At 36.7% G+C, this 26,728-nt stretch overlaps 1 protein-coding gene across 5 annotated transcripts in view; it reads right to left on the reverse strand.

Moving 5' to 3' along the window:
* Positions 1-16,910: 16,910 nt before the first annotated feature.
* Positions 16,911-26,728, reverse strand: part of LOC135935889 (homeobox protein SIX6-like) — a 44,036-nt gene continuing 34,218 nt past the window's right edge. For all 5 annotated transcript variants that reach the window (XM_065478510.1, XM_065478507.1, XM_065478509.1 and 2 more), the window contains exon 5: positions 16,911-19,522. In XM_065478510.1, coding sequence (XP_065334582.1) covers positions 19,168-19,522 — 355 coding nt within the window. In that variant the 3' untranslated portion in view covers positions 16,911-19,167. The remainder of the gene's footprint in view (positions 19,523-26,728) is intronic.

Here is a 26,728-nt window from a genome sequence, read left to right on the forward strand (position 1 = left end):
TTGTTGAACAAATTGTTACTCGATCAATTGTTTATGGCATCCAACAATTCAAATAATTTTTCAATTGTTGCCCTGTATCATTCAACTTTAAACCATTCAGTTTATTATTAGGGAAGGTCAAAACGAGTCTAACAGTGTTCAGTTTTTGCAATTCTGATTGTTAGATCTACATATAGATTTAAAGCAGAAAATAAACGAAAAACAATATTTTGTTAAAATCAAAATGGAATTTCTCGAAAATTAGAACGAGCGTCACTCTGGAATTCACGCATTTCATGGCAGGTCTAAATAAATTTTAATTAGAATTATCCAGCAAACCCTATTAGGAAAAAATGTGAAAAATACCAAATTTTCTGTTAACAATTGAAAATATGACGAGCTCTAACTAAAATAGGATAAAAGCAACCATTAAAATCATCAGTAACTCTTGAACATGTTTTGTTATATTTTTTTTGTGATTTATATTACTGTGATCAGAAATTTAAAGGGAATCGATACAAGATGACAGTTGAAAAGTATTTGAATTGATAAACAATTTGTTCTACAATTTGAAAAAATATAAAAGGTCCTTGCTACAGTTAAAATTAAAATATTTTAAATTTTCTTCGAAGTTTCCAGCGCTTGACCCACATTTTCTTGGCAGATTTCGATTCCTCTCTCATCAAGATCCGTCCAACAGTGTGTGCAACCTTTTAGGGAAACTCTTTGCTGTGTAATAAAATCAGATTTCAAGTAGGAAGACAGTTTGAAAAGCACGCTAGCTTTGCAGCCACTTTCTTAAAAAATTTACAGTGCTTCTAAGGTCAATTTTGGCTTCAATTGAATCCTCTTTTGCACTATCAATCCTCTTTAAAGTGGTTAAATTTATAGTTATTCTCAATATGGTTTGATTAAAACAGCAAGATTGACCTATATCTTCAGAAATGAACCAAATAGATACTAGAAAATTGAAAATGCACAGCAAGACTTAAAAATTTCAAAGATCTACAAAGAAAGAATTTATTCTTTTCCCTCTAGCGTCATTAGGATATACTATTTATTTAGTCGGGAGGAAAAAAGAAGGGGACACGCAAATTTTCTTGATTTCTCGCGTGCGTATATTTATATACATATATATTTTGTACAAGGCAGAAGCAGCGGCGCAGGGGGAGCGAAAAGCGACGCCAGAATGAATAATGCGCTAAACGACACGACGAGCAAGAGAGAGAGAGAGAGAGAGAGAGAGAGAGAGAGAGAGAGAGAGAGAGAGAGAGAGAGAGAGAGTCGCATTCGAAATTTATGTAAAACGCTCCGTTTATTTCCAGCAGAGCAAATCGCGTTAGCAATCAACTGCTCAAATATTGAACTTCATCTCCGGCGGCGGCAGCGGCAGCGGCGGAATTGTTGCTCAAACCGAGTTATACCTCGGCATCAAGCAAGAACTCGCAATCTTTTTCTATTTTTGGCTGCTTTGTACAGCAGCATAGAGTCGATTATTGCGCCGTTTGATTGACCAGTAGTGAGAGCAATTAGTGCGGTCTGCGGATGACACGCGACTGACGCAGAGCAGAGAATCGTTCCCTTCACACCCAAGCAAATGAAACACTCCACGCCAGTCGGAGGCTGAAAGGGAAAGTAAATAAAAGTATATGTACCCCCCAGGGTGTGATCTACGCACTTTTCTCGTTTTTCTCGTGGCAATTTCCTCGGGCCTCGACGATTAATTAAAATTGATTGAGTCATTTCTGGCTTATCTCTAGTATAAAATCGAAGAAATTTACGCAAGAGATTACAACACTGACAATGCGAGTCTTTTCATGAAATAGATTTTTAACTTTGTTTGAAAGTTTTATAATACAATAAATGTATTTTGATAAATATCACAGCTCCTAGAAGTCCAACTAAAAAATAGTATGTGCGTGCAATAAATTCTTCTCGAATGAACACCAAGTATGGCAATTTAAGAAAACCGACGCTATTTTTTCCATTTCATCAAGTATGAGCACGAATTTTGGAATTTAAGAACTTTGAGTCACACTTTAAACCACCAATTCTGCCTTTAAACACACCTCAAAATCTGAAATTTGCTAAATATACTAGTCCTTTCAATTTTCAGATGAATTTTGATATTTTTAGCAATCTTTTGGCACCTGTGAACTCTATAGACGTTGGAAAAGTCGGTCAAATATTCATTCTAATTAACTTTGTTGGTTTTAATATTTTAGGGGTTGACCAAAAGGAAGAGAGTTGACAGAAAGAAATGTTATTCTTTCTCTTTTGGTTTACACGGTCTTTAACGTCAACAAAAATAAAATAAAAAATAACATAACAAACATTTTTAACTAGTTTTTTTTTTACTTTACCCGGTGAGTAACACTTATTTATATTATTTTGATCATTCACGCTTTTTCATTGTTGGTTTTTTTCCAGAAATTAATTATTTTATCATCAAACTGATCAATAAATTCGTAGCAAATTGTTTTCTAATTATTTCAAACATTTTTCAAGGATATCACGGCTGTTTGCCATTTTCACAAATAAAAATTAGCTACAAAATCCTATTTTTTTTTAAATATAAATATTCCTGAGGTTTGAAGCTTTAAAACTTGGTAATTCACTCAAAACAATTGTAAAAAAATCCGCATAATCAGCAAAAAAACAAGGATATTTTTGCCTCGCTAATTTGTTTTGAAAGAGATAACAGCAGGCTGTGGAAAAAATGGAACAAAACTGCAAACTCTATAAGATAATTCATTTTTTTCGTGTTTTGTTCTATTTATCAACATATTTTTTCTTTTCAAAGTTAAGTTTTATATAAAATTTGAGGAAAATCAACTTTGAAATCTGTTTTTATTTCACAACAAAAGGTTTCACACGCTGTTGGACAGATCTCGACGAGTAGAATCGAAATCTGCCAAAAAAATGTGGTCAAACGGTAAAAACGTTGTAGAAAATTTTTAATAATTTTGAATTTTTTCTGTAGGACATTTTTGAAAAATTTGTTAATAGATCAACTACTTATTGCATTTCGATTTTTTATCAATCCACTTTTAAACACTCATATTGACATACATATATCAATAAGGATGGTAGTTAACAAGGATTCTTGGATCCTAATTATTTTTCTTTTTACATACAAAACAGTTAGTAACTAAGGATCCAAATCCACTGTATTATCATGTTTGACTGCAGAGGAGCAGTGTGTTCTGCGTTGCGTTAATAATATCGTTCTTTTCCATTCATTAGATTAACAATTTTGAATTTTATTGAATTCGTTGTGTACGTAAAAGGATTAGTTATTTAACGGATACATCAATATGATGTGATTAAAAAATTTCAATGAATTTCTGTTAAGTTTTCAAATAATATGATTACTACTAAATAAGTAATTTTAGCATTTTATTAGTAATTTACAAAAAAATAATCTATAAATAAAAAAATAAATTAATGAAAACATTGCAAAAATTAACAAAATCGATTTTTAAAGCTTTTACATTGTATTATAATTATACAACTAATGAAAGAATTAAAAATCTGCCAAAAAAATGTGGTTAAGCACTGTAAATTTTGAAGGAAATTTGAATTTTTACTGTAGCAAAAAGTTCTTTTTTAATTATTGCAAATTCACCAGTTGCATAAACCCTAAATAAGTGTTCGAAGCCGCCAGCAGATGGCGCCACCGTAGACTTTAGATTTAAAGGCACTTCCGCTACGATTTCAGACTCAATCTAGCTACTGAGCATTCTTCAATTAATTTGCTAATTTTTGACGTGCTGGAAACCAAAATCGGTTCAGCAAATCGCCGTAGAATCGTGAAAAACTATTTTTTTTAAATAAAAAATATTTTCCAACGTTTCTACGGCGAATGGCTGAACCGATTTTGGATTTCAGCACTTAAAAAAAGCAAAATAGCTAGATTGAGTTTGAAATCGCAGCGGAAATGCCTTAAAACCGCTTAAAACAACATTTTTTAAGAAAGTCTGTGGTTGCGTCATCTGTTGGCGGCTTCAAACACTAAGGGTTTATGCAACTGGTCAATTGTAGAACATTTTTTATGGATCATCAAAAAATTCAAATAATTTTCAATTGTCGCCTTGTATCGATCCAATTTTAAACATTGATTTTAAACCAATTTCCGTTTGTGACTGAAATTGGCAGGTGTTCAATAGATCTAGAACTGAAAATTACGAAACGTCTGCGTCAGGGTGTCAGGGTAGGTGAGTTTAGCGGAGCAGCTGTCACGAGGCTCGAGATGAGATCTCTCTATTTAGCATCCATCCATCTCGTACGTATATATTTTGTGTGTGTGTCGGACGCGCGGTGAACAAGCGGATAATGCGATCGCGTCTCACCACTCACTCACTGCGCCGCGCGTATACTTTTGATAATCAAACACACAACACCGGCTCCTGCAGGTCCGCGTGTACATAAAATTCCCGTATATATGTATGTATTTATTTATTTATGTATGTAATATCAGCCGCGCAGCGAGCAGAGAGAGAGAGAGAGAGAGAGAGAGAGAGAGAGAGAGAGAGTGTGTGTGTGTATAAAAAGGCGGGTAATACTCGCGGTGTGCTTCTAGCTTTAAGAAAGGCAGCCAGCAGCAGCCGCGCAGCTCGTCTTTTATCGCGTCTCATGATCCCAAATGGAGATACATCTTCTTACGCGTTTTTTGCAGAGTCACTGACCAATTAGGAGAAGCGCACATTGAGCCCTGCCGCATGCAGGATGGAATATCTGTGTATGAAAAAACGAACGCCTCATTGTCCGCTCTCAGACACCTCGGACAACAACGTGCTAATCACGAGATGACTCCGAATCCGCAACACGTATTATGAGCGCCGGCAAAAAATGCACGCCGCACGAATATGTTTTACTTTTAATGCTGCTGCTGCTGCTGCTGCTACGGAGCTTTTCAAGCAGCAGATTGGGCTCGCAGGATGTTACACTGTTGTGTTTGGTGAAAGGCAACATTCGTTTCGAGTGGAAAGCACATTTTTTGGGATATTTTTTATGTTAATTCCGGGGAAAACCCGGCACCTTTTAACTTGAAAATTATATGACGTTTTTGCTTGTATTTGATGACCCGTTATTTATTGGTTCGCTACTAACAATTAGATCAAGAAAAGCGGGGAATGAACGTTGTTTTATTTTTTCGTACTTTTGCAAAGGTTCGCGATTTTTCCAAAAAATTTCCAGCAGGATTATAAATTAACTGTAGCAGAGTGATATTTTTACAGTTTTAATTCAAAAACAAATCTGTATTTTAGGGCTTCTTTCAATGTTTTGCGGCTGTTAAATAGATTTTTCCCTCGCAAGCTGTCAATATTTTTTTTATTAATTTAAAGAGGAAGGATTTAGTTAAAGCCTAAATTGACCTAAGAAGCACCGTTATTTTTTGAGAAAATTGGCTGGAAAGTTAGCGTGCTTTTCAAATGGAAATGGCTGTCTCCTTACTTGAAATCCGATTTAATTTCAAAACCAAGAGTTTGCCCAGTAAGTGGCAGACACCGTTGGACAGATCTCGACGAGAGGAATCGAAATATGAAAAGAAAATATGTTCCACTTCCAAGCACTCTAAATTTCGGAGAAAATTGGCAAAATTTGAATTTTCACTGTAGGAAGGTCGTTTTTTATTATTGCAAATTGTTGAACATATTGTTTATCGGTCAATTATTTATGGCATCCAACAATTTAAATAATTTTCAATTGTTGCCCAGTATCATTCCACTTCAAATCATATATTTTTTCATCTGGAGGGTTTAAGAAACTCGTTTCTTTTTTTAATCTAGCATAGTCTTGTAAAAATGTTGCAATTAAGTATATGCTAGCTCAATCTTGATCTTAAGCAATAATATTGATGACCTAATTCAATTCTAATAGCGGGATAAATGTCTTTTTGTGTAAACAAATTTAATTTGAACATTATGACGGTTTTTACTTGCATGACCCGTTATTTATTGGCTCACTAAATGCACTTTTAAATTTTACAATCTGCTTAGCGAGACGAATCGAACGACATTTCAACTACTTGTTAGATTAAGAAAAGCACAGGCCTAATACAGGGAATCGATCGATGTTTAATTTGCTTACTTTTGCAAAAGTCCTTGATTTTTCAAGAAATTTCCAACAGGAAAATTGTGTGAAGAAGTTACATAGCAGAGTTGTATTTTTTCTTTTAAGTTTTTCATAAATAAGCTTTATTTTGGCTTTTGTAATGTTTTGCGGCTCTCATAAAATGCTGTTAAAAGTTAGAATGGGTCACTTTTTAAATTTTCCCAGAATTTTTCATCCTTTTCTTTATCTATGGATGTGGAGAAATATTTATGATTAGTTTTGAAATCTTGTTTTTCCTTGCAAGCTGACGGTATTTCACTATTTAAATTTCCCCCCCCCCCCCCATTTAAATCATAATTGTGATGCATTTTGACATCAGGAGGGTCTAAGAAACTCATTTTTTTATCTAGCAAAGCCCAGAGGAGACGCATTTACGGATTTAAATGACTCATAATTAGCAAATATTGACCTATTTCTATTTTAAAAGCTGGAAAAATATTTTTTGGGTACAAAATCGACTCTTCAGCATTAACATAAATTTCCCAATCGTTTTTAAATTAACGTTAAACAATTTTTATGCATTAAAAATTAAAATCGCTCCTGAAAATAATGGCAAAATTTGTCAAACCAGCAGAAATCTGAAGCCAAAATAACATTTTTTTATTTTATACAAATTATTGAAAACAGAGGTGGGGCCAAATTATTAGCGTTAGAAGTCATGTTTTCAATTCAAGCGCCACTCTAAAATAACTATTTATTTTAAATTAGGGAAAATAAAAATTAACAAAAAGCCTTAATTTGATGGCAGAAAAAAATTAGTTTTGATTCAGGTAGAAATGTAGAAAATGAGTTTTAACCTAAATATAAATGTTATTTTTAAGAAAATTCTAATTTAAAAACATTCAAAACCTGCCAAAATAACAGTATATTCAACTTGTCTCATCTTGTGCTCTTAAAGTAAGGAGTTAATAATTAAAATTGTCATTGAAAAATAGATTTTTAAACTAATAAACAGGGTTCGCCACAATTCGCTCCAAAAAAACCTGCTAATAATGCAGGTTAATTTTTTAAATGGGTTTTCCGGAATATAGGAAATGAATTTTTCTTGTTTATTGTTAAAAAAATACTCGCACAAATAAATCTTGAAATGACCATCATACAATTTTAAATATATTTCATCATTTTATTTATTTTCATAAAACTTGTATCAAAGTTGCTTACACGCGTATTAAAAAAAGGTATTGATAGTTTTAGTATCATAGACGATTGTTAAACAAGGTGCGAGTATGCGATTAGCAGCATATACGCGCGGTGTACGGCAGTTTGGGGGCCGCGAGTTGATGCGGGCTGCAGGCATGGCATGGCATGCCACAGCACTTTATCGCGCCCGGCCGCGTGCAAACTGCTGTGTCATTTAAAAAGAGTGCTTCACTCGAGCCAGGTTAATGGTCACGAATTAGAGGACGACGAGCTATCATCACGCGGCAAGCACATCTCACTCATCGCAAGCATAACATTATCACACCTTTGCTCTCTCTCTCTCTCTCGCACTGACAAAAAATTAATTCCTCGCCTACCGACTGCGTGGGCATCTTTTTCATTAATCGCCTCCGCTGCTGCTGCTGCTGCTGCTTCTGGGCTCGTTAACCAAATTAACTCGTTTCCCCGCATATTTTCCCTGGCGGAAATTCTCCTCCGTCCAGTCGTGCGGGATTTCATCTCTCACATTATATATTATATTTTTTTCTTTATCCTTATAACAAGAGTGCTTGCTGACCAAGCACAAATAATCTCCATTAACACATGCACGCGGGCCCGTCGATCCATAAATTAAGCAGGCATCAGAATGCTGTGTGTGTGTAATTAGTGATCCGCAGCAGCACCTCGTTTGAAATCTGAGAGCCCGGCCCTGACACGTTTTGTCTTCTTATAAAATCGAAGGGGTGTGGATCGAATGTATTTAGAGCGTAGATCATCAGCTCATTGTCAGGATATTTATCTGCACCTCCAGAAAAAGGAAATTGATATCAAAAATAGAACAGGGGGAAGAGACACTTACGTCATTTCGTTGGCCCTTTTAAAAACGTCCATTCATCGGGTTTCACGAGAGGTTTCCAAAATCATAAAAATGGAATTTTTGTATATTATTATTTTTGCTTAATTTCAGAGATATTTTGTTTGCATTTTTTTTGTCCTCGCACCATTTTGATGTTGTTGGGGACACTTACAGATTTCGTAATAAAGCTAGAAACACAGATTTTGTCGATGAAATAAAATTAAATAAAATGTAAATTCGGAGGAATTTCAGAGGGGTTTTATTTTAATTTAATTTTTGAGGTTTTTGTCGTTGCTCCATTTTTTTTAATATTGTAGGACACTAAAAGATGTCGTTATAATGAAGCTAGAACCACAAATGTTTCCATGCTAGATAAAATAAAATAAAAATTTGAAAATTAAAAAACTGACCTTTATTCAAAGTGATTTTTTTTTAATTTTTCAGTTTTTGTTTCTCCATTTTGATTTTATTCTTTTTTTGAAATTGTTGGCATAATGAACCATATAAACTTTTCCACTAGATCAAATAAAATAAAATATAGTAAAATTTAAAAAAATGTTACATTGGAGTAATTATGGAGTTTTTTTTTTAAAAAATTTTGCTTTTCTTGAAAAGGGTCCCTGAGATTTTTTTACATGAAAAAATATGTTCCTAAGTACAATTTCTATAATTTTTTGGAAATGAGAAATTTGTAATTTTCAAAAATCAGAGTCAAATGTCGAAAAAAGGTTAATTTTTTAGTTCAGGGGATTAGAAAAAAAATCGAAATTGCACCACAGGTTGATTTTTAACCTCGGAACATTCTAGTGGTCACCCTTGAGATCAGAAAATATCATTAAAACAGATCAGAGACCGTCCCCTGGCGTCAGGGTAGCCGGGGAGGATTAATATAAATAAATCCTCCTGTGTGGGCACTAAACCGAAGCCTGACGGGCTCTGTAATGGTTCGATTAGCCAGATTTGCACACCGTTACAACGGCCAAGTCAAGAGCTTTCAGAATATGTGCAATTTGACCCTTTGGAAGACGCCAGGTCGCTCAGGAAACACCCTGATTTGCCCAGAATTTCGTTCAGGCTCATTTTAATATTATCTAATTTTTTTCTTTCGATTGAACCTACTTACAAAATATTGTTTTAAAAAGAAAAAAATGCTTTTATGGTCTTTATTCCCGAAATTTGATATTTTACTAAATTTAATCCCTCATTAAAAGATAAAAAAGCAACACAAAAATCAAATACCGGAATTAACACGTCTTGTTACAGAACAAACTGAACAAGGTGATGACGATGATGATATAGTAATAATAAAATCCTCCGCGCCTGTCTAACAATGAGAACGAGCCGCGAGTGACATGATGGAATGTGTGTTCACCGGCATTATTTTCGTTGAGTGCGCCGCGCGGCACAGGAAATAATGATTTCGAGCAGCGAAAAAACAGGCCATCTCGCCAATTGAATTAAACAATGGTGTGTGCAGCGCGCAGCGCCGAGGGCAGCGTTCGTTCGTTTTATTTTCCACAAATTAATTTGTGTGTGTGTGTTTGTTATTAAGGGGCACAATGAGAGGTAGTGCTAGCTTGCTCTCTGGCGCAGTGACTCGACTGATTATTTTTGACAATGACTTTTTTCCATTGTTGCCGCACGGTGTCTTCTGTTATTGCGCGGCTTCTGTTCCCCACGCTGCGCTGCTAAAAAGGTGAAATGCCATTCTTCCATTAGACACACAATTATAACAACTATATTTTCGTTTTGAGCTGCTGCTGTTCATGCAACAGCGAGAGCGGAAATACCTGCGCGTTTATTGTATTTTCGACGGAGGAAGGATAATGCGTTTGAATTTGGCTTTAGCCACCGGCGGCCAGGTTGCGATCTGTGTTGGTTCCCGCCGGTCAGAAGTTGATATGGCGTCGAAATTTATAATTGTTTTAATATTCACCCATTTTGAATCTGCGCAGTAAACTTGTGGGCATCTTTAGCATGCGCAGTGCGTTCAGATCGCTTCATAATCTCACTGGGAGGCTGAAACTCATCACTGCGCATGCGCGACCTAAATCAAAACCTTCTGCGCAGTCATAATTCCCACCGGGGGCCAGGTTGCGATCTGTGTTGGTTCCCGCCGGTCAGAAGCAAATATATGGCGTCGAAATGCATAATTGTTTCAATGTTCGCCCATTTTGAAGCTGCGCAGAAAACTTGTGGGCATATTTAGCATGCGAAGTGTTTTCAGATCGCTTCATAATCGCACAGGGAGGCTGAAACTCATCACTGCGCATGCGTGACCTAAATCAAAACCTTCTGCGCAGTGGTAATTCCCAACGGGGGCCAGGTTGCGATCTGTGTTGGTTCCCGCCGGTCAGAAGTCAATATATGGCGTCGAAATTTAAAATTGTTTCAATGTTCGCCCATTTTGAAGCTGCGCAGAAAACTTGTACGCATCTTAAGCATGCGCAGTGTGTTCAGATCGCTTCATAATCGCACAGGGAGGCTGAAACTCATCACTGCGCATGCGTGACCTAAATCAAAACCTTCTGCGCAGTCATAATTCCCACCGGGGCCGGGTTCCGATCTGTGTTAATTCCCGCCGGACAGAAGTCAATATGGTGTCGAAATAATGCAGGCCAATCAGGACAAGCGACAGTCCAGCGGCCAATAAGCGTCGAAAAAGAGGCGTGCGCCGACCTAATAATTTCATTCCCGCGTATTTTGTTACATTTCCTTTAACCTGATGTGCCATCTAACGGTCGATTTGTGAATTAATGGGCTAATCAGCAGTTAGTAAAGAAATAACTACAAAAATATTCATTGTGCTGAAGGTATTTTCACGATATAAATATTTCAAACCGATTTCATTTAACGTTTACAACTTTCCCGCCATTTCTGCCCCAGGTGTCTTTAGCTCGTTGCGCATTCGCGAAAATCCTCCCCTCTTTGTCTTTTTCACTTACCCTTACAATTTTTTAAACTTTCCCTTTTGCTCACTGATTTAGCAAAATTGTCCGACACGCAGAGGGAACCCCTGAACAAATTTGGAAAATTCCCCCTGTGCTAGGTAAAGAGAAAAAATTTATTTCAACACTGACAAGGCATGTCATAAAGTAAATAAGTTGATATTCGGTGTTCCTATTGCGGCATTGGCCCACCTGGAAATTTAGATCTCCGAACTCTTCAAATACCTCCCATATTGCTTTGACACTCCTGAGAGTGCCTTTTAACAATGCGAGCCAACGAGCAAGAAAATGATAACCATGGAAAGGATATCTTTTTGCATCGTGTTTTTAAAAATAGATATTCATTCATTGAATAGAAACGTAAACTGCACGTGTTCTCTGTGTAAAGTAAATAAAATGAAATGAATTCCTTCTTCCTATTCGTCCGTCATAATGCCTGTAGTGATAAATAATTCCACCTGCTCTATTTGTGTTGCATGAGTTAAAACGCTCCTCATTGATCTTCACAGAGGACCGCTCTGTTATTCGTTCAAGGCGGCTGGGTCGGAACTATAATTATACTTTTTACTCTAGGATTGTCATGAGAACCATCATACGAACCGCGAAATTAAAAAAGAGACCGCCCTGTACGCTGCGCAGCATCTATAAACACTTGGACACTGATCCCTTTTTTCAACCCCAAAGAGTGCAGAAGCAACTCATTGACAAAACAACACTACGCCATGTATTATGAAAAAAATGCATTTTCGCAGGTTGGAAGCAATTTACAATAAGCAAGTACAAAAATAGCTCAAATCTCTTTCTGCAATCCTTTGAATGTACCAAAAAATTTTGTCTCTATAAATTATAATTGTAACTTAAATTTACTGCAATATATATTTTATTTTCAGAACAACGACATCATAAATAGAGCAGAATTTCCATGGCTAAATTCCAATTTTATTGCAAAACTTGGTGGAAGTGTTGCTCAGGAAGATTTCAAACCTAATGAACAGGTGTTGTTATTTTCCACACGAACCTGGGAGGTATCAATATCAATCACATGAATCGTATCACGAACGACAGGTGAACACAGCAGCATCAACTGGTCATATCATTTCGCTCCGCAGTAAAAGAGGTTTAAGTTCGTTGGCTCGCTTATTGTTCAGCGGCATTCTCACAGGAGTGTCAAAGCAATTGGATGAGGTATTTGAGCATTTCGGAGATCTAAATACTGGCTAATACAATGTCAGAGATCACAAAAAGTGGTTAGTTAATGCTGGTTTGCACCTGTCCAGCATGCGTGATTTGGCTTCACGGACGAATGTCTAGCGTTTCAATGCAGTCCTTTCAATGCGGAGGCAATTGGCCTTTGAGTGGGCTGGGCCCCTGTGTATTCGGTCTGGTAAGCCCATATTCAATCCATTCGCGGTGTTATTGGGACCTGGAATTCAGAATTCGTGCCAGTGTAGTGCGCGGCCTTCTCGGACAGGGACAAAAAGAGCAAAAAAAATAAAGTCTTTCTACTAATACCTCTTTAGCAAAAGGATTGCTATATTTTCTATTGAACTGATATATATTTAACATATTACCGGATTCCAAGAAATAAATCCCAGTAGCAGATGTATTGGTATCCATAGCAACGAGCAACACAAAACGATCCGATTCGCGCGAAGTACACCGTGACGTCTTTTCGGTCCATTCGCTCGTGAAGAAAAACCACTCGAAGAGATTTTATGTGTGTTATGGTGTGCGGCTGAATGGGCGCGCGGTCCATTCACTGCCATACGCGTTAAAGCATGCCAGAAATTTGTGTTAAACCGCATATTATTTATATAAATATACGCAGCGGGTGCAGTGCATGCGTATGGATTTAAGCCTGAAAGGTGAGAACTTCGCTTTGAATGCGAGCGTATCACAAACTCACACCTGCGTGCAGGTATATTATTTCCGCTGAGTGCAGGAGATGATCGCCTCATTCCCATCGCTTACCTTTGTCACCTATTTAATCCGCGGATTCCTTCGGAAATTCCAGAAGAACTCGCGCTCTTTTTGCTTTCAATAATAGAGGCAGAAAATCCAATATCTTCCACTATGGTTCCGTGACCGACGAAGTGACCAGCAGGACCATATATATAGAAGTTCTTTTATAGGCCCACCAAAATAAAATCCTTCAAGACACATTCCATAAAAAAATGAATGCGCTACTGCAAGATAAAAATTTAAGAAAAATAATGGCAAAGACGTTCCATAATTGAAATAAATAAAATAAAATACCATATTGTGATTAAAACGACAATTTGCCCTTCTTTATATTGAAATCGTTGCTAAAAGTTGTAAATATTGTTTTGTGCCCCCAATAAATGATGCAATTTGAAAGTAACACCAAGATTTCGGTCATATTTGTTTGTTAACCTGTTACACTATTGGTAATTTAAGAAAAGAGGTTTCGGTTGGAGCTCACTAACTCACCCCCAGTCTTTGAGGGTGGGTTTTTGAGCTTTAATTATTGACAAGACGCTCGAAAAACGAAACTTTTAGTGTACTTTAATGTGTGTTTTATTGTTCTAAAAAAAACGGGGTCCAGATGTGCGATAAAATCGGTTCGGACTGCGCAGATCCAAGATGGCGTCTGAATGTGGGAAGAAAAAAGCTCTCTTTGGATTGCCGTACGAGTGTCAAGAGTTTGTTTTTACGATCCAAAAGACAATTAGTACAATTAATGCAAATTATACGTCACAATATTGACCAAAACTTGGCTCTTGTCGCGCATTTTCACGTGACCGTTTTTTCGCGCTATACTCCACTGGACGCCATATCTGCGCGTCACACGAATCTTGCCCCCAATGCTTAAAATCTCAAATCTGGACTAATTTTGCATCCTTGCACCATTTGTTCGTTACTTAATTAATTTTAATGAATTTCTGAACTTATGAAGAGCGCTGAAATAATGTCTAATGGTACGCTGGAAACAATTTTTTCTCTCCAGAAAACACAGTCACAGTTTTAATTGGTGTTAAATCGTTTAAAAATAACAACCCCTGTTTTTTCTCAGCTAAAAATCACTTAAAAAATAACTGTCTCTAATTTCCCACCATCATCCCCTGAACCTTTAATTTGCGCTCTTCATTTGCGCATTTCAAAGATGGCCGCATCCAGAGTCTTGAGGTAAGTATATGACTAAACTGCAGCGCACCTTTTGTAATTTCCCCAATCTTATGTTTAAAGCGCCCCTCCATGCACTCGAACACGATTGCCGTACTCCTCATTCATCGAAAGTATATAGGGACAGGGGCGCATTAAACATATTAAGATAGAGGGGAGATTTCAAAAGCAGGTGCGTTGCAAAACAAATAAGAAAATATTCCAGGCTGCAACAAAAAGGCAATTTTGACACACAAGCCTTTTGCGCGGAGACTCTGGGAGCCATGTCAAAAGTTGTAAGAAAAGTATTGTTCATTTGAGTAGCAAATATTGGCATACACTTAAAATGAGAAAATATCATGATTTTTTTCAGTTTTATTATTTTTTTGACTACGCCCCTTTCGGTGCCCAGGTTTTGTTTGCCTATGTTTACCTTTTGTTACAGAGGGTGACGGCGTAGTGCCCTCTGTATCTTTCACGGAGTTAAAAATGATCAAGGCGTAACCTTTTTCCGAAAAACGATAGAGATCGATATATAATATTGTACGAATGAGATAAAAACCATTTTACAATGAAACGCTGGGTGACACTCTATCAAAGTCGAATATATAACCTCAAAAAAGTAACTTCCTGCAAACACCCTTTTCTGAGAACTGCCACCTTTCGGTCGCACTTACGTGTGTGCTCTTTTGTGTGCGGACGAACATTTACCCAGATCATTTCTAAATAGGGTGAACATACACCTTTTTTTCAGCAGTATGCTTCGCATCGGGGTGATAAAGAGATTTATTTCCATTATTGATATCGCTCTTTTGGCCGAATGAGCTTTATTTGTGCTGCTGTCCATTAATGGTATAGAGAGCGCAGCTGGCCGGCTCGTTTTGGCGAGTCCTGTACCTGCAGCGTGTATGTGTACCTTGTGGTGGCGAGGCTGTGGATTAGTGTCAAAAACTTGACAGAAAGTCCGGAACGGAAAGCCTCCTCACTTGCAGCCAGCTCGACGCTCTCGCACTAATCCTAAGCAGCTTTTAACGCACACAACCCCACGGCGCGCCGCAGTCACTTTGCACTCTGCGCGGCTCTTCTCTCTCTCTCACTCTCTCACTCCCAGCGTGCACAAAATCATTTAATACTGTTTATTAAGCTGCGATGCTCCCAGCATCCGCTTTTGGTATGACTATGCTAATCGCAAAATCTGCAACAAAAATAAAGTAATTTATTCAGAAATAATTTTTTTCTTTATTTAACACGTTGTTTGAATGTATTTGAGACTCGCAGAAGAAGGTTGACGAATAATTTTGCCCTAAATAACTGATAACGACGTCGGAAAAACTCCAGATTTTCCATATTTGAGGGTTATAGATTAATGTAACTTTTGTTCAAATTTATTAGGTCATGGAAGAAAAATTCAGACATCTTTGTCTTTGAATTCATCTCATCAACTCTATAGCAACTTGTTTCTATTAACCTCAAAGCGGTAGGTCAAAGGTCAAGAGGTAAGTAAAATTTGGAAATCGAGGATGGAGGTCCATTTTATTTATTTATTTATTTGGTAAAGAGCGGTTGCCGATAATCTCAGCTTCTAATATCCATCAATCTTCCCTAAAGATTAAAGAGCAGTCGTCTCCTTTTCGCACCTGTAAAAAGTAAATAAATAAAAAAAATAAATAAAATTTTGCACATTCTTTCTAACTTTAACTGTGCGACGCCCTAAAACCATACTTGACCCTGAGAACCCGGGATTTAGCTGGCACGCTGTTTATTTTTCTTTATATAAATTGCCTAAAAAAATATGTATTTTTCACCAAATCTGGACTACGTCTAAGAATCAGGTTTGCCAAATCTGCAAACCGTTCGACTGGTCATGACTCATGACCTCCCCTATAAATAGCTGAATCAGTATCTAAGGATGGAAGCTGTTTTCAACCCCATTTAAAATAGAAAAATTCATTTTTTCGCAAGTTGGAAGCAATTAAACTCGCTCAATATCAATTTGAACAATTATCCCTTGATTGAAAGTCCTCAGACCATGCTAAGATTGATTTTAATTATAATTAATGTTATTTAAACGTGATTTAGCATCAATTTACACCTTTTCGGCGTGATCAGGGGGTTATAAAGAGTTAAAAAAAGGTTTGAAATAATTTTGTCGCTTTAAAATATAGTTTAACTTATTAAAATATATGATAAATTTTTACAATTTCATTTAAATGGAGTATATTTTATTTCTTTATTGGTCCAGGAGCATAAATTCATTCTCTCCCGACTCCCAACCAAATTGATAAGAAAAACAATATTGAAAATGTATCTCACGTCGTGCGTCTCTGCAAACCCTTTTCGGACAGCTTCCTGCTCTTATTCCTCGCACGGAGAGAGAGAAAGAGCAAAGATAATCTCTTTCCCATTCCAACGAGCAAAAAACGCAGAGAGTGCAGATGGTGCTTTTGTGGGTGGCGCTTTGTATGCACACTAATGAGGCGCGAGAGCTGCTATGCTTTGTTATTCCACCCTTGTTATTTTTTCTGCCGCCACCGAGATTTGGGAAAAGCACTCTCTCTCTCTCTCTCTCTCTCTCTCTCTCTCTCTCTCTCTCTCTCTCTCTTCGTTGATTTGTTTGCTCAGCGCGCCAGAATCTCAGCTTACGCGCGCGGCGCGGCCCCTGCATGTTTTTGGCTTTTCGCTTTACATTATATACACAAATCCGCTTTGTTGCGCCGGAGCTAATCCGCAAAATGAAACACACCGAGTTCGTGTCAGTTAACTATATATTTTATTTATTTACTCGTTCGTCGGCTGCAGGACAGTTATTGTGATCGAAGCATACGCCGCCGCGAAACAAACACATCGAATACTCATCGTTTCTTTACATAAGAAATAACAACGATTTACATATATATGTTTTCTTATTTACACGAGAGAGAAAGATAATACATCCACGAAAGCCTACGAGTACGTGTATATTATTAGTTATGCGTTTACAGCAGAGGTATTTATGTATTCTTCTTGTCTGTTTGTCATTCGAAAATTCGGACATTGATCACAAAAGGCGAAAAGACACAAAAGCTGTATGTGTGTGAATAGAGAGCGCCAGCGGCTTGCTTTTAATTGGGACACTGCAGCTTTCTATGGACACACTCTACGGATATAATTGTTTATATGCACGTGCGCGGCTTTTTGCGCGAAATGAATTGTGCCGCTTCATTGAGTGAAAATGTAAAAATCAGACAGGACACGGTGAAATGGCAAATTGAGCAGAAAGGTCGCGGAGTGAATCGTACACATTTGAAACGAATTTTGAGGCTTTTGGCGCCTAGAGCAGGCCTCAATCGGCCGCCATTTTGGATTTTTGGCGCTAAAACAAAAGAAACTTTGCGTCATCACCGTTTCTGTCTTAATAAACCCGTTTATTGAGTACCAAAATGGCGCCCTTATTCAATTTCTGTCCAAATTTTGTTCCAAATGCGTCAATCCTTTATTTAACCATTGAATTAAAAGCCGTAGACAGATGGCAGCACTGTTCAACCGTGAATTCTGGACACAAATATGATTTAATGTGGTTTATGTGAAGAATTTCTGAATCAGATTTAGTTCACAGAGTATCAGAGCAATTATTTTCCCGATTTTCATATGCAAACAGTTGCAGAATTCCCAGAATTCAACAATTGAGAAGATCTTAGGTGTTCAAAGCCGCCACAAGATGGCATCACCGTTCTTTTACACTTTCTGCTAATTGCCAGAAAATTTATCCTGTCCATATTTAAAAAAATTTGCGCTATAATTTTGTGCAGCAATTAATTAAGAACACACAGGTTGATCCGGTGTAAACACTCTTCGATTTTCGCGACCTGTTGAGAAATAGAGGTATCACATGTAAAAATTAGCTTGTTATTTTATTTGAATAACACCGCGTGCTTAATTATTTAATCGACACCGAGGGCTGAAATAATATCGCGCTCCTTTTATTCACTCTCTCGCAGTCGGAGTGCCGCATTCACGCACTAAAACCATATTGTTCTCGTTTTAATATTTGTTTAATTGTTATTTCGCGTCCGTCTTTTCTCTTTTATTGCACGTTTTCCCACAACACGCCGCACAAAGGTTCTTTTGCGAGTTCGCACACGAGGGATGAACTAGACTTTTACAGACTGGAAGCCACTGGTTCGATTTTTCGAACCTTTCCACAACGTTGCACTGGGATTTTGTTTTAATCGTTCTTTCGGCTGGTTCGCATACGCCAGGTGCGCGTGGGCACCGCCACAAGCGTGCGCGGCAGGAACTAAAACTGTCCATTCGACGGATTGAAGCTTTGAAATTGAATTTTGAGTGTATAGGGGATGAAATAATAAACTATGCCCGAATTTTTGTTATAATTTTGGGCAAAATTAAAATTTAGCTATTTTTAGCCGCCAACAGGTGGCACCACTTGTCTACTTACAATGTTATGGTGCTACAATTTCAGATTTTAGACGCAGAAACAGTTTATTTGACGTGGTGAAAACCAAAATAGGTTCAGCCAGCAGTCGCAGTAAAAAGAAAAAAATATACCGTTTTGTTTTTTATGGTTTCAAGCACCTCCAATGAATTTTTCGACATGAAATATTAAAAGTGCTTCAAAACTGTAACTCAATATGGTGGTGCCACCTGTTGAAGGTTTCAAATAAACTTAAAAAAATTAAAGAGAAATATAATCCAAATATCCCTGCTATCACAATTATATAAATAATCATCCGCCATTTTCCAAAATGGCGTCTTTTTAACAAAAGAACATCTAATTGCGTAATCTCAGGGCCTGTTTCTTTAAATTCGGATTAAAACCTGTAAAATAATCATCTGCCATTTTCCAAAATGGCGTCTTTTAACAACAGAACTTCTAATCTCTGGTAAATTCGGATCAAAACCTGTAAATTTCCATGAAATCCCCTCCTAAAAAAAAGGGCCTTTCAAAGCTTCATCGCAGCACTTAGATCTATTTCAGCACGCGCAATTTCCAGTCTCCACCTGGGCTCAGGGTCCCGAGGAGAGGTCGTGGTGGGGCGGCGGCGTCGAGAAGGGCCGGTGGATCATTCCTGGCATGGACAGGGGGCGCAGCGTGGTGAGCGGCAGCATGGGCAGCAGGCCGTGGTGGCCGCCGAGGCTCGAGCCGGGCATCGAGACCGGTGGCAGGCCCAACAGGCCGCCGCTCCGGGCCACCGGGTACACCAGTTTGTGCGTCTCCTCGTCCGTGCCGATGCTCAGGCACGAGTCGGAACTGTTCGAGTCGCTGTGGCCCAGCACGTCCACGTCCGGCTTCGACGAGCCGGCGCCGCCGGAAGAGGACGACGTCGACGCATCGCCGTTGCTGCTTCCGCGGTTCTGCAACCTGAAACATGACACGGAAAATTTCAAATTAGTGAAATTTATTTATTTAATTTTTTTTTAATAAAGGGTGTTTTTTTAGCCGTCAATACAAAATGCAAACAGTTATTATTTTCAAGCCGCCAAAGCGAAAAGTAGCGATAAACCTGTAATTTATTTATTATATTTGTTTGTTGTTGTACATTTGTAAGTGTATAATAAATATTTTATCATTATTATTTTCTGGGGTTTAATGATTTTATAATTTAAATTTTACACAAATAAGCAATTTTTTTTAATTTTTTAGGTTTAAAAATTTAGTTGCAGTATATTTTTTAAAGTTTCTCTCTGTTCTTCAGACAAAAACATTTATATTAATTTGAATTATATTTTTAATTTATAAACTCAGCTGTTCTGAATTGTTAAGGCCGCTCATAGTAAAATAAACTATAGAATTTTCACGAAACTTTCTACTCTAGTATTTAAATCAAACCAGCAACAACTACATTTTTTAAAGGATTAGATATAAAAGATTTAAATGATTTAACGTCGGTTATATTTAATTGAACATTTTCACTAATTTTTAGATTGTTTAAAATGAGCAAGACAATGGAAAAAGGTTCACACATTTATGAAATTTGGTGCATGTGTTGCCCTACGTCTCAACTGAAAATTTAAAAACAAATTTACAGGGGCTCAAAGTTTTTTTGGGCAAATTTTAATTTAAGTAAAAGGCCAAGGTCACTAAAATCAAGTCAAATTTTAAACCAATCGGAATATACTGATGGAAACAAAAATGTGTTAATTTTACTCATCAAAAATGTGCTTCATTTAATGAAAAATATTATGGTGCCATCGTTTTCCCTTGTTTTTTTTTTTTAGCAAATTGAATACGAAAATGTCGAAAAACGTGATTTTCGGCATCCCATAAATCGAGAAATTTGCAAATTCTCGAGATTGTGATCGTCCTGGACTAATTTTGAGTATTAAAGAGGGTTTAAAATAAATCCCATCCTGGGGAGAAGGTTAGTTTCAATCGGAATTTCAAATTTTCTGCATTTGGTTATGTTCCTCGAATCGATTCCTGTATTATTGCTGACATAGAACTCAAATTTAAAGTCACAAATTTCTCCATTTGAGTCCAATTCACAATTTTGAACATTTTGGGTCGCGTCTGATTGTTATTAGCTCTCGCATTGTTTCAAATATGTTGCAGATGTCTATCAATAATTAATAGGCCCACTATTATAGTTGGGAGGTTAAATCATTTGCTCCAAAACAATGTTAAATATTTGCTTCAAAAATCAATTTTATAGCGTTTCAAAATATTTTTTAGAATGGATTTTAACGTCAATCTCATAAAAAAACGTTCTTTCTAATTATTCTATTTACAAAATAGTTTAATATTAAAATTTGGTTTGGTCTCTCTTATGTATTTAGATAAATTTCCAATAACAAATTAGTTCGTATTTTTTTCCTCGGCCGTATAGCGTTTTCTCAAGCTCTCTACTTGCTTAATAGGATCATAAAATTCCTTTAAGGAACTTTTCAGGGAAAACTGGCTTAACAACCCCCATTTCTGGTTACGAAAAAACAGAGACAATTAAAAAACGTTAAAATTGTGTCTATTTAGCTCCCAACAGTCGTTTTTATAAAGACAGGTTCTTTTCAAAATAAAAATGTCGCAATTTGTCGCGACAATTTTGTCATTCAGCCTAAACGAAGCTAAGAAAACATGGCTTTAAACGATTTTTAAATCCCTTTTTCACGTTGTTGTTCACAGGATTTCTGGCTGCTCGAGTTGCGGCCGCGTTGGAAAAACATCTGTTCGTGGGCACGGCGGCGGCATTGACTAATTGAAATGTTGTCACACCTCGGCCTGCCGCAGAGAGCAAGCAGATCGCGGCCGATAATTAAAAGCGAGTGAGCGAGAGAGCGCGTTTCGAGCGCATTCACACGTTGCAGCTGCGGAGACGGACGCGAAATCTGCTTTTGTCGATCTCTGCTCTCAGTTCGTTCGCAAGACGACGGCGATTTTTTCCTTAGGGTGGGGGTCTGTCTATTTAGTATATTTACCCAAGAGCGAGCAAGCGAGCGAGATATAGAGAGGTGCAGCAGCCATTGAATCGACTGCACACAAAGCGAGTTTATTTTATGAACGATACACCTCTCTATACGTATAATATGCCATGATATCGAAGAGCACTTTGAAAGCACGCATTTTTCGCTGCTAATGAGACACGCTGGAGAGCACGTAATTATTTATCCGCCGGCCCCAGGAAAACCTAATTGAGCCGTATTGTGCGCCTAGCTGGCCGATTAAGCCGCTCGAATTTTCTTTCCTCTCTCTTTCGCTCTCTCATCGCGCCATCGAAATGAGTTGCATCTTTCAACGCGGCAGATTATTTTCTTTATATATTATTTTGTGTTTATTTGGCCTTGGCTCGCTTGAAACCTCTGCCAAATTCCTGTTCTCGGCCAAGCAAGAAAAACTAAAATTTGGTTTACATTGAATAAAAATTTGATTAATTTTTTTTAAACAAACCATATTTTTTATTGTTGTTGATAATTTAAAAAAATTATACCGATAAATTCAATAGCATAAAACATTTTAAAATTATTTAAAACACACCGACACTGTTATTGGTAGGAAACTGCGCTTGCTTAACTGGCAAATATGTGGGTAGAAATTTTTAAAACACTAATACAATTTATATAAAAAAATATTAATGTTTCCTGCAAATTTAAGATTGATATTCTTTGTTAATTTTTTTATTTTCAAATATATTTCTTAATTACGCGAAGCTATAAATTTAAATGACATGAATTCGGCGAGCAAAAACCTAGGAAATCCCATGATTTTAATTCTAAATTATTTTCAGCATCCGTAAAAAGTTCATATCGAGCGAGAATTCGAATAATTATATTTTATTCCGACTTTTAATTTAATATCTACCTGATTTGTTCACGTAATAATTTTAAAGTGGAATGATACTGGGCAACAATTGAAAATTATTTAAATTGTTCGATGCCATAAACAATTTGTTTAACAATTTGCAATTGTAAAAAAGGATCTTCCTTCAGTAAAAATTCAAATTTTGCCAATTTTCTCCAAAATTTCCAGTGCTTGAACATATTTTCTTTGCATATTCCGATTCCTCTCGTCGAGATCTGTCCAACGGTGTATGCCACTTATTGGGCAAACTCTTGGTTTTGAAATTAAATCGGATTTCAAGTAAGGAGACAGCCCTTTCCATTTGAAAAGCACGGCAACTTTCCAGCCAATTTTCTCGAAAAATTACAATGCTTCCTAAGTCAATTTAGGCTTTAACTGAATCCTAAGGGACGAGTTTATGTATTGGCAACAAGCATTTTCCAGGCTTTTGAACTATCATTCCTCTTTAATTGGGGTGGTTGAATCATATTTATAAAGAGCAAGAATTTTCCTCATTATTTTAATGGAACATCAAAATTCTAGCAGGGAGTTTTAAAGAACAAATTTTTTCCAATACCTCCAATTGATACGCAGAAAAATATTAAATTTATCCCATTCATTTCAGGTATACACGATTCGCAGAAAAACATCAGCTCCAACGAACATTCTTCCCTTTATACGCATTCTATTTTCACGCTCAATTGCATTCCAGACACTCTCGCAGCAGGCTGTTAACAATTTTCCCGAGCGAGAATAAGAAACCAGAGAGCTCGTCGTCGTCGGATAAGCAAATCCGCGCGCGGTTTCCCATTGATCCCGCAAAATAATCTCGAGTTACAGAGAGCTATATAACAGCGAGAAAGGAAGTTTGTAATGAGCTTTTCATTCTCGACCAGCAGCCAGCCAGCCAGCCAGCCAGCTCTGCTCGGACGAGAACAAAATAATAATAATAATAATAAGCCGCGGAGAGCAGAGCAGAGCAGATCAGCAGACGATGGCCGCTGCTTTGGGTGAATGGCAGGACCAGCCGCGCGATCGGGTTTCAGCCGCACAATTGACTGACGTTTCCTTCGTTTGCAACAATAACATGTGCCAATCATAATCAATGCGCCGCATTGGTAATAATTTCAAATCGTCCGCGGCACCCACACCGCCACGACCGGCTGGCTGATGCGATATTGCACAAGAGCTGAAGCCAAGATCGCTGCATGCGATAATAATTATTATGTTACAGGACCACTTTATGCATCGGGAGCGTCTCTGGGGATATTTCTGTATAAATTTATATTTTTTCAGTGCCAGGAAGGGTTGCGACGTTTACACGGATGCTTTTGCAGATAAGAAAAAATGAACCAGTTTTTCACAGGATAAATTATTTTATATTTTTGAATGGCTTCTGTTGACGTTTCATCCGGGTGTTATTTTTATTTTCTGGTGCACTGGTCAACTCATAGAATTCGTTTATCTGATTTAATTCAGGTTCAGTGTCGAAATTTCCTTATTCAACAATTTAAAAAAGGATAAAAATCAACAAATTTCCTTTAAATATTAAAAATCGTATTTTTTTGTCAATTTTTTCAATTTATAGTGATTATTTTTTGATCTTAGATCCCATCCTTCGCAGATTCTGGCGGCTGATGCAATTTTTTAAATTTGTTTAGCGTCAAGAAATTAAAATAAATAAAATATGATATTGTTATTCCCACATTTTTTTATATTTTAATTAATTTAGAGCTAAAACAGAGACCATTCAGTGAATCTTGATTTTCAACAGATTCTGAATTAAATTAAATCTTGATATTTAAGCTCCGTCCAATTAATTCATAAATTAGAGATCATTGTTAACAATTTAAAATAAAAATCAATTTTTTCATATCTTAACATCATTTCCATTTATCTCTTTTGGATAGTGCAATAACGTTGTAAAATTTTATCATTTATTCCAACGACAAAATGAATAAAATAGACAGTACGAAAATGGGTTCATTTTTTAAATTCAGAATCTGTAAAAAATTGAAATTCACTAAATGGCCTCTGTTTTGAACCGATCTCACCTTCTGTGAAATAAACATTATTTGCAAAATTCGATCCCGTTCTAAAAGTTGCCACTGAATGACTGAGATGAATATGAATCCTCAAAAGGTGTCTCGAAACTTGTTATCGGGCCCTGATGTGTCTGGTCTGGAGTTCCTAGGATTCTTAACAAGCCCTGCACACGTAGGCGGCGTGTGTCAGGGCTTCTATAAAGGGATCTCACATAGGGATTCAATCGAACCAGCATCTCTTTTTTTTCAATTTCTCATCTTGCCAACTGCATTCAAAAATTTATTGAGTTTTTGTATTAAATTTTTATTTTAAATAGGTATAATATGTTAGTTTCATATAAATCTGCAATGGAAAAATGATTTTTTTTTGTTCGCAACAGCAAAAATTTGGCTGCAACTGAAATTTATGATAAACTGAATGACTGATTTGAATGAACGAGCCTCATATATCTTTTATCGATATTGAACGATCGCAACCCGATGTGTTCTGGTCTGGAATACCTGAGATTGTTTACCAATGATTCGGGAATTCAATTGAACCAGCATACCTTTTGCTTTATAATTTCCAAGAATTTAATGCGTTATTTTTTGAAATTAATAATCTAGTAAAAAATATTTTTAAATTGGTAACAATGGTATATATTTATAAATTGATTATTCGGAGCTTAAGTATCGATTTAATTTAATTCAGAATCTGTTGAAAATCAAGATTCGCACTGAATGGTCTCTGTTTTAGGTCTAAATTAATTAAAATTTCAATTACAGCTGTAAAAATATAGATCAATTTCATGTTTTCTCAATTCCCTCAATTTATCTTAATACGACTAAAAAAACTGTCTGAGTGAGTCAATGAATCAATTTGGATCGTGTACACAACACACACACATTTCTGCTCGCGGTCGTGAGAAACGCGCGGGCCGCATTGTCTGCTATTATTCTTCTTCCTCCCTCTTTCCCCCGCCCGCTTTTGATAACAAAATTACATTCATTCTCGACAGATGAGTCAATGACGAGAGAGCAATTGGTATATTTCTGGCCGAGGAGAGAGAGGGCTGCTGCGAATTATCCATCTCGTGCAGGGCAGAGGCTTGTATCCGCGCGCGTATTATTAAACATGTAGTCGGAGGCCAAGTACACGTCGTCGCAGAGCGGATCGGTTTACGCCGCGGTGTCTGGTTACGCGCCAGTTGCGTTTGATCCTCGCTCGCTTGCAATAATGACATGACAAGCCTGCTGGAAAAACGCTCCCATGCACGCCACTGCCGTTGACGACTAATTGCTCCTAGATGCGTATCGCCCGGCACAGCCACCCCTTTGCTCCTGCTCCAATTAAACACACCCACCCGCCTCCGCGTTTTTCACGAGTAAAGAGCAAAAGCGAAATTTGCAGCTTTCACTTTGTCGTTTTGCAGTTGTAATTGTATGCCTTGTGTGATTACTCGGTAATTACTTTTGTCCGAGCATTTGCTCACATGTCACAAGGGATAAAATTAACTTGTTTAAAATTATCACTTCTCTGTTGCTATTTTTAAAAACAAAATTAAAATTCAGAATTTACTCATATTTATCAAATTAACAAAATTTAAAATAGTTTAATTATTCTTGTGCTATTTTGAAGCTTCAAATTTAATTTCAAACGAAAATTTCTGCCTCTCATGCCTTACAGAGAACTGATTTTTTTTTTTAAATTGACTTTTAAATAAATTTAATAATTTTGGAATTTTTCTAAATCATTATTAAAAGTTAGAAATTTATGAAGGTTTGATAATTTAAATTTTTTCTCCCTGTGAAACTTTTTCCAAATATATATGAAAGAATAATTAAAATAAAAATTAATATAATGGAAAATCTGCATGTTGAAATTTCAAAATGGTACACTAAGTATTTATCTAGGTATTATCGAATTTAATTTTAAAGACATTGAATTTTAATTTTTATTAATTGCAATTTTACAATTTCTTGCCACCAGGATCGTTCATTATTCTAATTATATGCTTCTATTGGAGTTTTTAATTTAAAAAAAAAAATGAATTTAGGACATTTCCAAGTTTAAAAATTCTCGTTTTCCCCATTCTTGCCCTTAGTTTTGTGGCTTTTTCGATTTTTTTTGCTTGAATTTTGTTAAAAAAAATACCGCTTGGCCTAGAAGAATAATCTCTCCTGATATCCAAATCAATTACGATTTTTTTTAATAAAAGGGGAGAAACCAATTTCCCAAAATGAATTAACACCATCGATAGATTTAAAGATA

The sequence above is a fragment of the Cloeon dipterum genome, chromosome 2, assembly GCF_949628265.1.
Source record: "Cloeon dipterum chromosome 2, ieCloDipt1.1, whole genome shotgun sequence".
NCBI lineage: Eukaryota > Metazoa > Arthropoda > Insecta > Ephemeroptera > Baetidae > Cloeon > Cloeon dipterum.